The sequence below is a fragment of the Prionailurus bengalensis genome, chromosome A2 (genome assembly GCF_016509475.1).
Source record: "Prionailurus bengalensis isolate Pbe53 chromosome A2, Fcat_Pben_1.1_paternal_pri, whole genome shotgun sequence".
NCBI lineage: Eukaryota > Metazoa > Chordata > Mammalia > Carnivora > Felidae > Prionailurus > Prionailurus bengalensis.
The window spans coordinates 4,614,372-4,631,424 of record NC_057348.1 but is presented as its reverse complement, the minus strand read 5'-3'; the positions used below and the strand labels follow the sequence as shown (position 1 = coordinate 4,631,424).

Below are 17,053 nucleotides of genomic sequence, written 5' to 3'. Positions count from 1 at the left end.
TGCGCCACCCAGGCGCCCCAAAAATTTTGAAAATATTTATTTATTTTTGAGAGAGAGAGAGAGAGAGAGAGAGAGAGAGGCAGAGTGTGAGCAGGGGAAGGGCAGAGAGGAAGACAGAATCCAAAGCAGGCTCCAGGCTCTGAGCTATCAGCACAGAGCCTGCTGCAGGGCTTGAACTCATGAACTGCGAGATCATGACCTGAGCCAAAGTCAGATGCTTAACTGACTGAGCCACCCAGGCGCCCCAAGGTAGTTCTATTTTTAATTTTTTGAGGAACTTCCATCCTGTTTTCCAGAGTGGCTGCACCAGTTTGCATTGCAAAGGGTTCGTCTTTCTCTGCATCCTTGCCAACATCTGTTGTTTCCTGAGTTGTTAATTTTAGCCATTCTGACATGTGTGAGGTGGTATCTCATTGTGGTTTTGATTTGTATTTCCCTGATGATGAGTGATGTTGAGCATTTTTTAGTATGTCGGTTGGCCATCTGGATGTCTTCTTTGGGGAAGTGTCTATTCATGTCTTTTGCCCATTTCTTCACTGGATTATTTGTTATTTGGGTGTTGAGTTTGATAAGTTCTCTATAGATTTTGGATACTGACCCTTTATCCGACATGTCATCTGCAAATATCTTCTCCCATTCTGTCGGTTGCCTTTTAGTTTTGCTGATTGTTTCCTTCACTGTGCAGAAGCTTTTTATTTGAATGAGGTCCCAATAGTTCATTTTTGCTTTTGTTTCCCTTGCCTCTGGAGGAGTGTTGAGTAAGAAGTTGCTGCGGCCAAAGTCAAAGAGGTTTTTGCCTGCTTTCTCCTTGAGGATTTTGATGGCTTCCTGTCTTACGCTTAGGTCTTTCATCCATGTTGAGTTTATTTTTGTGTCTGGTGTGAGAAAGTGGTCCAGGTTCATTCTTCTGCATGTCGCTGTCCAGTTTTCCCAGCACCATTTGCTGAAGAGACTGTCTTTATTCCATTGGATGTTCTTTCCTGCTTTGTCAAAGGTTAGTTGGCCATACGTTTGTGGGAACTTAAAATTTTCTAGTAGCCACATTTGGGAAAGAAAAACAGAACAGCTCACATGAATTCTAATAATATCCTTTATTTAACCCAATATCCAAGACACTATTATTTTAACACATGGCACTTAGCCCCATTTCAAGGGCTTAGCCTTGTGACCAGAGGCTACCATATTGGATAGAGAAGCATTAGACTTTATTATTATTTGTTGCTTGAAGATTAAGCCTTCTGAGACGTTCACTGTAACATTATTTATAAAAGAAAATGATAGTGAAGCACCCATTGTGATGCTTCATTTTATGTATCAATTTGACTGATGCCCAGGTAACTGGTAAAACATTTCTTCTGGGCGTGTCTGTGAGAGTGTTTCTAGAAGACATTAGCATTTGAATCAGTGGACTCTGTGAACAGGATGCCCTCACCAGTGCAGATGGACATCATCCCAGCCACGGAGGGCCCAAATAGAAGAAAAGAGTGGGGGAAGGGGGACTTTGCTCTATGCCTGAGAGAGATGCTTTTCCTGCCCTTGGACATGGGTGTTTCTGGCTCTTTGGCCTTCAAACTCAGACTGGAACTCATAGAAGGTCCCTAGAGGAGTGACATCCATAGAGACAGAAAGTCGATGGTGGGTGCTGGGGCTGAGGGAGGGGGTGGGGAGTCAGTATTTCTTAGGGACAGAGTCTTGTTTGGGAAGATGGAAAGTTCTGGAGACAGATGGTGGGGGTGGTTGCACAAAAATGTGAATATGCTTGGTGCCCCTGAGCTGTGAACTTAAAGATGGTTACGATGGTGGGATGCCTGGGTGGTTTAGTCGGTTAAGCATCAGACTCTTGATTTCAGCTCAGGTCGTGATCTCACAGTTCGTGGGTTCAAGCCCCGCCTCGGGCTCCGCCCTGATAGTGTGGAGCCTGCTTGGGATTCTCTCTCCCTTTCACCCGCTGTCCTTTCCCCACTCTCTATAAATAGATAGATAGATACATAGATAGATACATAGACACATAGATTAAAATGGCTAAGATGGTAAGTTTTGTGTCATATGTGGTTTTCTATATGCTTTGAACTATGGAAGGGTATTAATGACACTTTGAGTGAAAAAATTCGGTAACAAACATACATATACCCAAATCTTTGTAAAAAAAATTATATAAGCAATTTTTTAAGTTGAAAATATCTCAATATTTACAGCACTTAGGATGTCCAGACTGTAAAATGATCAGGGGGTTTAATTTTCTCTTTGCTGACTTGTGTTTTCTGTGATGCGCACCCGTTATGTGATGCTTATGAGAACACGGGTAAGAAGAAATCCGTCCCTTTCCTATTGAGGCTCATGGTGGGGGTGAGAGGAGTTAACAGTGGCCTTGCAACTGAGCAGCGTGGCGGGGCTGGGATGCCTGATGGTCTTTGTGACCAGTTACCTGGACCAGGTGCGCACTGGCAGTTGACAGAAGCCAAGGACAGACCCCAGCTTCAAACCTGGGGAGGGTGTTGAAGGGAGGGAGAAGAAGAGTGGAAGAGACCTCCCCCCCAATAGGAACACGTGAGACCTTTGCCCGGGTGAGGGGAGTGGGAGGGATGCCCTTGTCCACCAGAGACAGAGTCCCAGCCCCACCCACAGGCCCACACTGGCCCCTTGGCATCCCCAGCACTTCGATCTCCAATTCTGCCATAAACCCCTGACCTCTTCTCCAACCCCCACCCAGTCTCCAGCCCCTTCCCAAACCCCTCTACACCCCATCGCCCTGTCCACTCCCCAGCCCCGTGCCCATTCTCATCCCCAATTCTGTGCACATATCCATCTAGCCCGAATTTATTTCACCCCTCTTCTCAGCCCCCAATGCCGCTACCCCCAGACCCTCCTCCTTCCCCCTTGGTGAGTAGATTAGCGTTTCTCCCCAATACCCACATCCTTGGTACTGAAATTTGGGAATGTTACCTGCAAAGAGACTCTGAAGGATTGTCCTGGTGGTCCCTGTGTCATCCCAGGGTCCTTGGAAGAGGGTCACAGCCAGAGAGAGGGAGGTGTGATGATGGAATCCAAAAGGGAGCAGCATGCATTGAAATGGAGGATGCTCCCCCCGCCCCCGGAGCCAAAGAATTCGGGAAGCTTCTAGAAGCTGGAAAAGGCAAGGAATGGATTCTCCTCTAGAGCCTCCAGGAGGAGCCAGCCCAGTGGACACCTTGATTTTAGCCCCATAAGACTCATTTCAAACTCCTGATCTCTAGAACTGTAGCATAATATGTGTGTCTTGTTTGAAGCCACTGTCTTAATTTGTAAGCAGCCCCCAGAACTCATACACCCCTTCTCCCAGGCTCTGGCCCTTTGCACACTCTAGCCTCCGTCTCTCTCCCTAGCAGAGAGAGAAATCACACACTTATCTGGCTGTGCTGTTTTCCTAGTCGGCTCTGTGCAGGATGATTTCCCAAACTCTCCAGGCTGGACCGGACGTGGGCACCTGTCACCACCTTGCTTCCTGCTGCTAAACCCTTCACTGAGGTCCCTGATGGCCAGATCCCGACAGTTGTACCCTGCCCTGGATTTGAACAGGGAGGGGCCTCAGAGTGCTCAGCACCCCACCCCCTGCACCTCGCCCCCCCCACCCCCCGCCTTCAGGGACTCAGGCTCTCTGTGTTCAGCTGGGCTGGGAGAGGTGGGGTTGGTATATGTTTGCTCTCCTGGCCCACCTGGGGAGGGGATTTGGGGGCCAGGGCTATGGCTAGACAGTCGGATTCCAGCTGCTCTGGGGGAGTAGAGAGCCACTCGGGCAGCACTTTTAATTCAGGCTCTGGGAACTTATCTCATCTCCAAACCTGGCATCTTTCCCGTCTTCCCAGAGGATCTGGAAGGCAGCTCTCTGGGCACCTGGCAGGGGGTGGAAAATGGAAGCTCTGACAAGTTGTGGGTAATAATAACAACAAGGAGTATACCAGTGACAGCAGCCACATTAGGCTCTGGGCTGGGCCCTGAGCACGCGCCTCAGTAGTCCCCAAATTTCTGACTTTCACAGACCACCCTCAAGATTTTCATGTTATCTACCTTCTGCCTGAACTCTTATTTATTGATGTTTTATGAGACAAAACCCCCTTTAGAAACCTAAACCATTGGCTTTTTAAAACTGTGGTGTGGGGCGCCTGGGTGGCTCAGTCGGTTAAGCGTCCGACTTCAGCTCAGGTCACGATCTCACGGTCCGCGAGTTCGAGCCCCGCATCGGGCTCTGGGCTGATGGCTCAGAGCCTGGAGCCTGCTTCCGATTCTGTGTCTCCCTCTCTCTCTGCCCCTCCCCCGTTCATGCTCTGTTTCTCTCTGTCTCAAAAATAAATAAAACGTTAAAAAAAATTAAAAAATAAATAAATAAAACTGTGGTGAAATATGCACAACCTAAAGTTGACCATCTGAACCATTTTGAAATGGTTTGCATGGCTAAGCTGTGGCATAAAGGACTTCCATATAATGGTACGGCCCTGCCCACCATCCGTCTCCAGAACTTTCACCTCCCCAGACTGAGACTCTGTCCCCATGAAACACGGATTCCCCACCCCCTGCCTCACCCCTGGCTCCCACCATCCGCTCTCTGTCTCTGTGGACGGGACGCCTCTAGGGACACCAGACAGTGTTTGTTGTTTTGTGTCTGGTTTATTTCATTGAACACAATGTCCTCAAAGTTCATCCACATTGTAGCAGGTGCCAGGATTTCCTTCTATAAGGCAGGCTCCTTTATATTCCATTGTGTTGATATAGCACAGTCTGCTGATCTGTTCTTCCTCCAATTGAAAACCTAAATCAGTTAATGAAAAAGAAACACAACTCTTTTATTTTGGAATAATTGTACACTCGCAAGAAGTTGCAAAAATTTCACAGAGAGGTCTCCTGTACCCTTTATTCAGTTTTCTCCAGTGGTACAGTTTCAAAATTAGGGCGTTTACATCGATTAATCTACAGAACTGATTCAGATCTCAACACCTGCTATATTCGTTCCTGTGTGTGTGTGTGTGTGTGTGTGCAATTTCTTCACATGTATAGATTTATGTAACCACCCCCAGAATTATAAAGCTTAAATCAATTTATTTCCCTGCCATGAATGGGAAGTGGATGCACCAGCAGTTAAGGCCAACTTTGCACAGCAGCTCTGAGAGGCACTATTATTCCCATCTTAACGTTTTTATTTATTTTTGAGACAGAGAGAGACAGAGCATGAACGGGGGAGGGGCAGAGAGAGAGGGAGACACAGAATCGGAAACAGGCTCCAGGCTCTGAGCCACCACCCCAGAGCCCGACGCGGGGCTCGAACTCACGGACCGCGAGATCGTGACCTGGCTGAAGTCGGATGCTTAACCGACTGCGCCACCCAGGCGCCCCTATTATTCCCATCTTACACACGAGGGAAGTGTGGATCTAGTCTCTCACTACTTTTTAGCTGTGTGACCTTGAGTAAATCACTTAACTTCTCTGGGCTTCCGTTTCTTTGCCAGTGACCTGGAGATGGTAAGATGCCAAGAACATTCAATGAAATAATACTGAATGCTAAGCACTTAGGAAAGAGCCTGGCACCAGTAAGTGGTCAGTAAAATGTGCCACTGTTATTACTATTCCCACGGGTTGCCTTAAAGTTCGAGATCGGCTACAATAAGAAAACCCATTTTGCCATTTCTCTTGGGCCCACATTGGGCCAGGCACTGAGCTAAGCTCTTGACTGGCTTTATCTCTGTGTGCCTTTATAAAGACACCCGGGCCTACCGCCACCCTCCTCGTGTTACAGATGAGCAAACTGAGGCTCAGAGAGGTGGGTTCACTTGCCCAGGAGGTCACACAGCTTAGGAAGGGGAGGAAGTCAGAATTCAAACTCAGGCCTTGCTGACTCCAAAGCCAGAGCTTGCCACAGCCCTTGGAAGCCAGGCCCAGGGACCCCCAGACTTGGAACTCTGCAGATCCCTCCCTTCACGGGGGTTTTGCAGGTGGCCTCTGGTAGAAGCTGGGACACTCTGGGCGTAGTTTTGACCACCCGAGAGAAATGGCTTCAATCCAGCCCCGCCTTCCCATAGCACAAACGGGAAGACCGAGGCCCCCAGAGGAGAAATGATAGGGCAAGGTTACACAGCCAAGGACGACAAGGGAGCCCAGCCAAGCCCCTCGGGCTGCGTGTGCTGCCCTTGCCCCCGGTGTGGCGACAAGCAGCACCGAGCTTTGACAGCGTGGACATAGTTCAGCCTAATGGGTAAGAGCCCAGAGTCTGGACTCAGCTGCCTGTTTCCACGTCGTGGCGTTTTCACCTTGCGTGCCTTCGGCAGGCGGCTTTGCCCTCTCTGCCTCCGTCTGCCCGCCTCCAAAGCGGGGGCAGCCAGGGTACTCATCTCCAGGGGCTCGTTAATATTTTAAATCACCGTTCTCGTACCAGACCCCTGACTCCCACTCCGCGTGGGTAGGGACGGGAGGCCCATGATCTGGCCATCCCGTGCCCTGCCTGGATGGTGCCAGCCCCTCGGCTTCTGCCCAGGGCAGCTGCCACCGCCGCCGCACAGGTAGGCCGTCCTGGTGCAACCGGGGAGCGGTTCGGCAGGTTTTTCCTCCCTGCTGTGGAGCAACAGCTGCCCTCTGCCCGTCTCACCCGGCCCGGCCCTCCTAGGCTCTCTTGCTGCTCTCCGCCAGACTCAGCCAGTGGGCAGCGGGCGCCACATCAGGATGCCCAGCATCTTCGCCTACCAGAGCTCCGAGGTGGACTGGTGCGAGAGTAACTTTCAGCACTCGGAGCTGGTGGCCGAGTTCTACAACACGGTGAGAGGGCTGGGGGCAGCGGTCTCGCCGGACGGGGGGTTCAAACCCCGGCTTCTCCACACGGCCGCTGGAGAATCCTGCTGGAGCGTTCACCTCTCTGAGCTTTCGTCCGTCTGTTAGGCGAGGAGTGCTGGCCTTTGTTCATTCATGGGGCATCTGTGGTAGGTTTTGGCAATGCAGCAGTGACCAGGAAAATAGCCAGGCTCCCTGTTCCCCTGGAGCGGAGGACACGCATGTGACTCCAGGCATTTGCAAGCCAGGGTGATGGTGCTCTAATGGGAGGTGCGGGGGCAGCCTTGGGGAGCGGGGAGGGCAGAGGTGATCCACGAGCCAGTGGCAGAGGGATGGATCAGGAAGGGCTTCCTGGAGGAGACGGCTGTGTCTATTTTGTTCTCAGCTGTACCCCCAGCTTAGGTTGACCAACTCATTCCAGTTTGCTGGGGACTATCCTGGTTTCAGCATCGGAAGTCTCATGTCCCGGGGACCCCTCAGTTCTGGGCACAGTAGTCCTCTTTCCCCCCATCCTTGGTATGAGGGCTCAAAATGCCTGGATGGCAGTGGCATTTCAGGAAAGCTTAGAAGACGCAAGCGGCCAAAGATTCATGTGGCCGTGCCTCTCCTCCTGCGGGGTGCTGGGGAGACTGTGGTGAATAAGGCAGGCCGCCCTTGTCCCTGGAGCTTCTGGGACGGTCGGTGGGTGGTGCAGGCAACGTGCTTTGCTCTGTGCCCTGCGCATACTGAGGGCGCTCAAAGGGGAGGTGAAAGATATGCCCAGGGTCACCGTGGCACTTAGAGCTAGGATTTGAACTTGGTGGGTCCAGGAGATGTTTTGGGGGCTTGGGGATTGGGAGCTCAGTCCCAGATGCCTCCCTCACTCTTGCCCTGTTACTTTGACCCCACCGCTTTCCAGAGCCGGGGGGAGGGGCACGCAAGTTTGAAATTCAGGGCTTCTCTGTGGTCTCCCTGTTTCTTGCTCCTCCTGGACAGAGATACTGACTCTGGTCCTCAGTGCTCTTGCCTGAAAAACGGGAGGGGGCTGAACGTGCCGATCTCTGAGGTGGAGAAGAGGTTTGGGGGTCTGGGACCCTTCTCCCTGGAGTCCCTGGCAGTCCACCCTGAGGTGGGGGCCCCAGAGAAGGCACCGAGAAAGGGCTGCCGTAGGCCTGGGCTGAGACCCCAGTCTAGCCGCACGTGCCTACGCGAAACGCTCCTCTGTGCGTGGATTCGGGGAGGAGCGTTCAGGGAGCCTCCCTTCAGCCTGCCTCTAAATGCAGCCAATTGAGTGAGTGGGGGACACTTCCAGGGTGCAGGAGACATGGCTATGACACATACCAGATGTCCACAGCGTCATCACCTGCATTTCCAGGTACTTATCAAACGAAACAAAAGTTTCACAAAATAGTAGTTACCTTTCCCTGGTGTGAACACACTTGGATATTTTCTCTTCTATCACAAAGGCTCTGGCAGGGGCACGTGGAGGGTTCAGTCGGTTAAAGCGTCCAGCTTTGGCTCAGGTCATGACCTCACAGTCCTTGAGTTTGAGCCCCGCGTCGGGCTCTGTGCCGACAGCTCGGAGCCTGGAGCCTGCTTCCGATTCTGTGTCTCCCTCTCTCGCTGCCCCTCCCCCGCTTGCTCTCTCTCTCTCTCTCTCTCTCTCTCTCTCTGTCTCTCAAAAATAAATAAACATTAAAAAAATTAAAAAGAAAAGGAAAGGCTCTGGCAAAACCACCAGAACTTAAGGAATTGAATGCAGATTAGGTTATAAAGGGTCTCCCCAAGATTCTCTCCTCTAAAACACTTCTGAGTAGCCCGAACCCATCAGCAGAGCTAATCAGTCATATAGGTCAGGGGTTGGCAAACGTCTGCTGTAGAGGCCAGATGTTAAATATGTTTGGCTTTGGGGGCCATACAATCCCTGTGGAAAGGACTCCACTCTGCCATTGTACCTGGAAAGCAGCCACAGACGGTATATAAGCAAATGAGGGGGGCCGTGTGGCAATAAAACTCTATCTGTGGACACTGAAATGTGCATTTCATGTAACTTTCACGTGTCACAAGATACTATTCTTGTTTTATTTTTTTAACCATTTAAAAGCACAAATGTCATTCTTAGCTCGCAGGCCACGCAAAAGAAGACATTGGATAGAATCGGTACAGGGCCATGGTTTGCCAGCTTCTGATAGAATTGTATATACATATTGTATATAATACACATACACAATATATAATATTTTATATTATACAATAATATATTTATTATATGGTATATGATACACACATATATAATATTCATAAGATATAATAATGTATTTATTACATATTGTGTATTACATGCTGTATATACTATAGTGTATCTTATATGATATAACAATAATTGTTACATATACATAAATAATAAGCAGCCAACTAGAAAATAATAAGATCTTTTCTTTTTTGGCTTCTCAAGTCAGTAATTAAAACCGAGTTTGTTTTGCAGCAAATGCGGGCACGCTCCTATCTCGCAGCGTTCTGTGTGCAATGTGTCAAGTTGTGTTGAGATGTAGATGTACATCTAGCACCTTCACCGCCCCCACTCGGTCATTGAACCTCCAGGAACTTGCATCACAGAGATAATCCCAATGGTGAACAAAATTTACGTACAAAGTCCTGTCTGAGTCATTTGTAACTGCAATAAATGAATGAATAAATAAAAAGGAAGCCATAACACTTTCACCAACCTGTGAGGGCTCAGCACGTTCTGGCGAAATACCACAAAGCTCTTTAAAAGCAGGTGTTTGCTCGAGGTCTATAAATGAAGACAAAATATGTAACAATATTTTTTTTGTTATTTTTTTAATTCTGAAGTTAGCCAACATACAGTATAGTGTTGGCTTCAGGAAATAGAACCCAATGATCCATCACTTACATACAACACCCAGTACTCATCCCAACAAGTGCCCTCCTTCATGCCCATCCCCCACTTTCCCCTCTCCCCGCCCCCCCCCCCATCAACCCCCAGTCTGTTCTCTATATTTAAGAGTCTCTTGTGGTTGCTTCCCTCTGTTTTTATCTTATTTTTTCTTCCCCTCCCTCACGATCATCTGTTAAGTTTCTCAAATTCCACATATGAGTGAAATCATATGGTATTTGTCTTTCTCTGACTGACTTATTTCTCTTAGCATAATACCCTTTAGTTCCATCCATGTTGTTGCAAATGGCCAGATTTCATTATTTTTCATTGCCAAGTAGTATTCCTTTGTATATGTAAACCACATTTTCTTTATGCATTCATCAGTTGATGGACATTTAGGCTCTTTCCATCATTTGGCTACTGTTGAAAGTGCTGCTATAAACATTGGGGTACAAGTGCCCCTATGCATCAGCACTCCTGTATCCCTTGGGCAAATTCCTAGTAGTGCAATTGCTGGGTCGTAGGGTAGTTCTATTTTTAATTTTTTGAGGGACCTCTGCGCTGTTTTCCAGAGCGGCCGCACCAGTTTGCATTCCCGCCAACAGTAGCAAGAGTTTTTTTAAACGTTTATTTATTTATTTTGAGAGAGAGAGAGAGAGAGCACACGCACAAGTGGAGGAGGCACAAAGAGAGAGAAAGGGAGAGAGAAACTCCCAAGCATATTCCGCAGAGCCCGATGCAGGACTCGATCTCACAAAGCGTGAGATCACGATCTGAGCCCAAATCAAGAGTTGGACACCCAACCGACTGAGCCACCCAGGCACCTCTGAAGGATATTTCGTTTTCTCAATGCACTGCTCGCAGGGTTGGCTGAATCTGGGGCAAAACCCAGGGCCACATGATCAGGGAATAGAAGCAGGAAGGAGGAACCACTGGAGGACTCATCCCGCGTGTTGGCAAGTTTCACAGAGGAGGACACCTGGGAATCGGGTTTGAAGGATGAGCAGGAAGTTTTGCCAAGCAGGGTGGGAGTCAAGGAAAAGGGAGGAGAGGAGAGAAGGATGTACTGAGTTCTGGACATGAAAGAGGCTGCACAGTTAGGGAAGGGTAGGAGTGTTTCCGTGGCTAGAATATGAGAAGAAATGAAGACGAGCAAGTTTTGCTTGCTGAGTCGGAGTGTTTGAAATACGTCCCACATTTGCTGATAGACTCATTGGGCTCATGCATTCGTCCAACAAGAACGCCATAAACCAATGCGTGCTGATTGATCCCGGGGTCCCAGAGATGCGATGTGCTCCCGGGCTAAGCAAGTGGGGGGTCCAGGGTCAGATCTGCCCCGCCCCATGGTTAGCTTGTGGCAGAGGGAGGGCAAAGGGACCAGAGGGAGCAGAGGGGAGCCATGGGGATGACCCACTAGGGCTATGCCTGCTGAATGTGGAGGGGATCTCAGTGCTTGAAGAATGAGTAAGTGTCTCCAAGGCATACAGACCAAATGGGCCAGCAGAAGCAGAGGTCTTGAGGCGAGAGAGAACAGCATCTCAAGACACAGTTGGTTTAAAGCCAGAGCCCAGGCTGCCGGTGGGGGAGGAACCGAGGGCTGAGGGAAAGGTGGGTGAGGTTTCCAGGTGCCAAATGAGGAATGCCAAGCAGAGGAGTGTGGGCTCCATGGTGAGGGCACCGGGGAGCCATGGATGACTTTTGAACAGCGAAGAGTCAATGATGTGGGGAGCGGCTGGGACACCTGCTTTCCTGCCATAGATGGGCCCCGGAGAGACAGGACGGCAGATCCAACAGGAATAGAGGTCAAGGGTGTGGGAGGGCCTGGATTGGGTGGGGCAGGGGAGAAGTCAAGGTGTGGGCTGCTTCAGTCTGCTTCTGCTGGCATTAGCCTGGTGGCCTCCAGGTGTGGCCTCCTTCTGGGCTGCTGACAACTTAGGAGAGTTTCAAGTGGCGGGAGAGGAAGTTTCAAGCCCCCCCCCTTCCCCGTCAGCTCTGAGAAGCAGCTGTGTTGCTGAATTTCTTTCCTGGGGTCCTGCCAAAGCTTCAGAAGCTCTGCGTCTCATCCTCTCCAGAAAGCTCCTTCTCAGATGCTTGGGTACAGGACAAAGGGAGGGGATGGCTGGACGGGGGTGTGGGGGGGATTGGATGGGCAGGGGTGCAGGGGTGGGAATGAGTGGGAAGAGTATGGGGGTGGGTACAATGGAAGGCACAGAGCGACCTGAGTGGGAGCCTGCAGTGCCCACACCTCCTACCTCTTTCTGCAACTGAGCGTTTCTGCTGCTGGCCTTTGCAGGGCGAGGGCTTCAGCCCCTCTGCTCTGAATGCTGTGTGGTGCAGGGGGAGACATGTCCCTCTCTGAGCCCCTGGGTGTGAGTAGCAGGTCCCATGAGTTTTATTTTATTATTTTATTTAAAAGTTTTTTTTTAAATGTTTATTTATTTTTGAAGGAGAGAGAGAGCATGAGCAGGGGAGGAGCAGAGAGAGAGAGAGAGAGAGAGGGAGAGAGAATCCGAAGCAGGCTCCAGGCTCTGAGCTGTCAGCACAGAGCCCGATGCGGGGCTCGAACTCATGAGCCGTGAGATCATGACATGAACTGAAGTCAGATGCTCAACCGACTGAGCCACCCAGGTGCCCCTGTTTTTTGTTTTTTTTTTTTTTTTTTTTTTTACTGTTTGTTTATTCATTTAAGAGAGAGCATGCAAGCAGGGGAGGGGCAGACAGAGGGAGGGGGGAGAGAGAGAATCCCAAGGCGGCTCTGCACCTTTAGCATGGAGGCCGATGTGGGGCTTGAACTCACCAACCTCGAGATCATGACCTGAGCTGAAATCAAGGGTCAGATGCTTAACTGACTGAGACACCCAGGTGCCCCCCGTGAGTTTTAAACCATACCTCCCTCTTCTGTATTCCTTCTCATCGAATTCACAGCAAAATCATTTGTGCCAGCCGCCCCGCTCCCGGAAAACGAGAAGCGGCATGGTTCCCGCTCTCAGGGAGGGCAGACACTATTAACTGAATAATTTCACACAATGGCGATCATGCCCATGACACATGCTGGCCCAGACTCGATAGGTCCCTCTGGACCTCTTTTCTGCTTCAGAAACAGTCCAACTCAAAGAGATAACGGCCCCTCCATTTTGTGCATGGGTCAGCAAGAATTGGGACAGCCACTGTTCCAGGCTCTGGGGGCACAGAGATGACCAACGCAAACCAAAATGCCTCCCCTTATGGGGCTGGTGTCCTGGGTGTGGAGGAGACAAAAAATAAACAGAAGTCAAGGGTACAGCATGCCAGGTGGTACTGGGAAGAAAGAAAGACTCCTTTCCTTCCTTCCTCCCTCCTCCCTCCTCCTTCCTTCCTCCCATCCTTCCCTTCCTCCCTCCTCCCCTCCCTCCTCCCTCCTCCTCCCTTCTCCTTCCTTCCTTCTTCCCTCCCTTCCTTCCTTCCTTCCTTCCTCCCTCCCTCCCTCCCTTCGTTCCTTCCTTCTTTCCTTCTTCCCTTCCTTCCTTCCTCCCTCTTCCTTCCTTCCTTCCTTCCTTCTTTCCTTCCTCCCTTCCTATTTATTCAGCAAATATTCGCTGAGTACTTATTCAGAAAGGGAGCAGCTGTGGGGTACTAATAGTAATTAACTCACAGGACCGTGGAGAGGACGAAACAACTGCTGGGCATCCCAAATGTTCGTCCACACAATGGACTACTCCTCAGCCATAAACAGGAGGGAGGCGCTGATGCCACAACGTGGATGAACCCTGGAAACAGGACGTTCCGTGAGAGAAGCCAGCCACCAAAGGCCACGTTTGGTAGGATTCCATCCACGTGAAATGCCCAGAAGAGTCAAATCTGCAGAGCCGAAGGAGCAGATTCGTGGTTGCTGGGGGGCGGGGGGAGGAGGGAGTGCTCATGGATACAGGGTTTCCTTCTGGGGAGGTGAGAGTGTTCTAGAATTAGAGAGTGGTGATGGTTGCACAACCTCATGAATAGTAAAGCCACAGACGTGCACACTTTATATATTTATTTTTAAAGGTAATTTATTTATTTCTGAGAGAGAGAGAGCGCATGTGCGTGCGTGCACGAGCTGGGGAGGGGCAGAGAGAGAGGAGAGAGAGCATCCCCAGCAGGTTCCCCGCTGCCAGCACAGAGCCCAATGCGGGGCTCGATCTCGTGAACTGTGAAATCATGACCTGAGCTGAAACCAAGAATCGGGTGCTTAACGGACTGAGCCACCCAGGCGCCCCCGGGCTTCACACGTTAGAAGAGTGAATTTGAGCATATGTGATGTATACCTCCATTTGGGAAAAAAAAAAAAAAACAGATCTAAAAAAATGTACAGTTCTTGGTACATCCCAAGCATTGAATAAAGTTGTTACTATTAGAAGGTAAACATGGCCAGAGACGCGGAAGTGTTGGTGTATTACCTTCACTCAACAGGTAGCACTTCCCGTATAACCCCCAGAGCAATTCTAAGAAGTAGGGACTCTTTATTCTCCACATTTTACAAGTGGGGGGTAAAGGCTCAGAGAGTGTATGTTTCTTTCCCAGGGTTGCACAGCAGGTAAATAGCACGGGCCCAAAAGCTGCGTCTGCCCACCCGGTCCCAGAGTCTCTCGCTTAATTAACCACAGCATCGCGAGGCCGCTCAGTTACCGTGTGATTAAGAATTAATTATGTGTTTCTTAATTCATGCAAGTAAGTCCCGTTCAGGGAGGGTCTGTGACCGCTGCTTTAGCTGCACACCCCCCAGCCCTGCCCCCACATTCACGCGCATACGTTGAGTGGATGCGGAGGGGGGTCCTCGACAGGTGACAGAGCTTTGGCGGTGGGGAGGAAGAGCTGGGGGGTGTTTCGTTGATTTGATTGATTCGGCAGCTTTTTTTTCTGGAGCGCTCGGTGGGTGTTGGGGACACAGCCAGGGGTCGAATAGGTGGGTATTGTCCTCACGGAGGTCACCGTCAAGGTTGAATCGGTGGAACCCACAAATGAAACGACGGGTGGGAGAGAAGCCGTTTGTGGGGGGCGGGAGGGGCCGCTTGGGTGGCCGGGGTAAGTGAGAAAGGGGTTCCCCCACTGCCTTTTCCCAAGGCCGAGGTGGGCAGTCAATTCTGGTCTGTCTGCCGCCCTCCCTTCTCCCCGCCTTTCTTCTCTCACTTCTTCCTTCTTCCCTCCCTCTCTTCCCCCCCCCTTTCTTTCCTTTCCTTCTTCCAGACCTGAGGCACCCAGCCACATCTATCTGCCAGAGACCCTGCAGGGTACCGGTGATCAAAAGAGCAAATTATTCCAGAATCAAAGCAACACAGCAGCCACGATAGCACCCGGGCCAGGCGCATGGCTACGTTATTGACGTGTGTTCTCTGCACGCATCATTGTCTGCAAAAACTTTCTGAGCACCTGCTGTGTGTGAGGCACCGCGCTAGACCGTGGAATTGCGCGGCAGTGCGCAAAACTGGCCCCAGAGCCCTTGGTTCTCTAATCCTCACTGCGGCGCTCGGAGGTAGAGAAGGCAAATGAGGCCTGCCATGTGTCCCAAACCCCGACTGGATACACCCGTGAAGGCAGATTGTGTCTGGGGGCTCCGTTGTGGCATTTGAACAACATTGTAGGTACTGAAGGAATGGTTGGGAAGCAAACAATGAATGAGTGAGTGAGTGAGTGAGTGAATGAATGAATATGAAGACACCTGCTGGGGCTGGGGCCCAGAGAGTCCAGCTGTTGGTCCTGGGCAGGTGCGTCTCCAGCCTCACAGAGGCTGGGTGGGGCCAGGGGTTGGGAAACGGGCTGGCCCCAGGCAGGGAGGCAGGCCCTGGCAGAGGGCAGTCTCTGATGGTATCAGAGACTCTGGAACCAGTTGGAGCCCATTAATCAGAGGCTCCGCCCATTCCTTTGCCCTCATTCTGCACGCTCAGGGGCGTTCTCGGAAACTTCAGCCTTGGGTTCTGCTGACCCCCAAGCCTGGAGCAAGGAAACCAAGGATAAGCCTGTTACTGTTACCTCCCACAACAACGACAGCCGCAGCAGGCCCTTGCTATTTATTGAGTTAGGACCACATCCCTGGCAATGTAGTCTTTCAGTGCCTGGCCTCACACGTTCCCCTCCAACAGCCCCCACAGTAGCATTAATTATGCTCCCCCACTTTACTGATGCAGGAAAGGGAAACCCAGAGACATTACGTCATGCAGCCAGGGAGCAGGGACGCTCCCTCTTAATCATTGCCACCCGTCTAGTCCTCTTGTCTCTTAAGGCAGGGGGTAAAAGCAAACTCTGGAGTCCCCCAGAGCTGTGAGACCTCAGGGAAGTCACTCCACCTCTCTGAGATCCAGTTTTCTCGTTGCCAGAGAAAGAACTAGAAAGCCACACGTTGGGGGGATGGGGAGGCGGAGCAGGGGGCATGCGAGGATTAAAAGCAATGTCTACAAAACCATGCTGTCAACAGGTGAGAAAGTGACAGTCCTAACGCCTTCCATCCAGAATGTTCCAGGCACAAGACATTCTTCTGCCAAGTGTTTTCACGTATGTGACTGGTGATCCGTGTAAACCTGTTTTGAGGTCCAGTCAACAGGAAATATTTCCTGAATGGGGAGGACACAGCCCCTGTTCTGAGAGCCAGGTTTAGTGGGAGAGCGAGACAGTTCCAGAACTGGCGGACAAACGTTAGGACAGAGGGACACAGCACAGTGGGAGGCCACCTGACCCTGCCTTGGGGAATTGGGAAGGCTTTATCGGAAAGTGATGCCCAGGTGACAGGTGGAGGTGTAGTTGGCCTGGCCAAGAGGGGTAAGTGGGGACAAGGGATGTTCCAGGCAGTAGGGACGGCACGTGCAAACTTCTGGAGGTTAAGGGGTAAGAGAAAGTATGGCTCATTTGGAAGAACTGGGTCATCCCTCCCACCTAGATGATAAAGTTGAAGGTGGAGAGAGGTGAGTCATGGAGGGAGTTTATAAGTCAAGTTTAACAGTTTGCATTTTATTTATGGGAGTCACAGAAGTGTTTTAAATGGAGGGTTTAGAGTTTGGGAAACTGGTTGGTTTAGCATCTCTGGCCACGCTTCATACACCCTAAGGGCTGGTGTTTGAAGGCAGAGGGAATGTAGGATTTGTTTGGGATTTTGCCCGTATTCAGTATCCACGGCCCCATTTTCCCTATGACCCCCTAGCTGCCCTTCTCCAGCTGGTTATGATCTCAGTGGGGTGGTCAGTCAAGGAGCTCCCCCTCCTCTGGCCAAGGGTGGGTGTGGTCCCGGCAACATCTCCAGAATTTGATGAATCTTGGACCTGGATAGAACAGCTACAAAGTTGCCCAAAAGCTGCCTCCTGAAGAGACTGTCCATTCAAGGCTCAGAGCTGTTGTGGTTTCTGGTTTTCCTTGTCTTCCGCAATTCTTTTGATTAATGAGTTC

General features: G+C 50.6%; 1 protein-coding gene across 4 annotated transcripts in view; it reads left to right on the top strand.

Annotated features, from left to right (window-relative positions):
- The window catches only part of ACER1 (alkaline ceramidase 1), a 45,805-nt gene that overhangs the window by 19,903 nt on the left and 8,849 nt on the right, over nucleotides 1–17,053 (top strand). Inside the window, exon 1 of one of the 4 annotated variants that reach the window (XM_043586357.1) lies at nucleotides 6,599–6,777. The exons of 1 other annotated variant lie outside the window; for it this stretch is intronic. In XM_043586357.1, coding sequence (XP_043442292.1) covers nucleotides 6,685–6,777 — 93 coding nt within the window. In that variant the 5' untranslated portion in view covers nucleotides 6,599–6,684. Of the gene's footprint in view, nucleotides 1–6,598; nucleotides 6,778–6,830; nucleotides 6,939–8,052; nucleotides 8,144–17,053 lie in introns of those variants that run through there. 2 more of the 4 variants (XM_043586360.1, XM_043586358.1) reach the window with 2 other exon arrangements.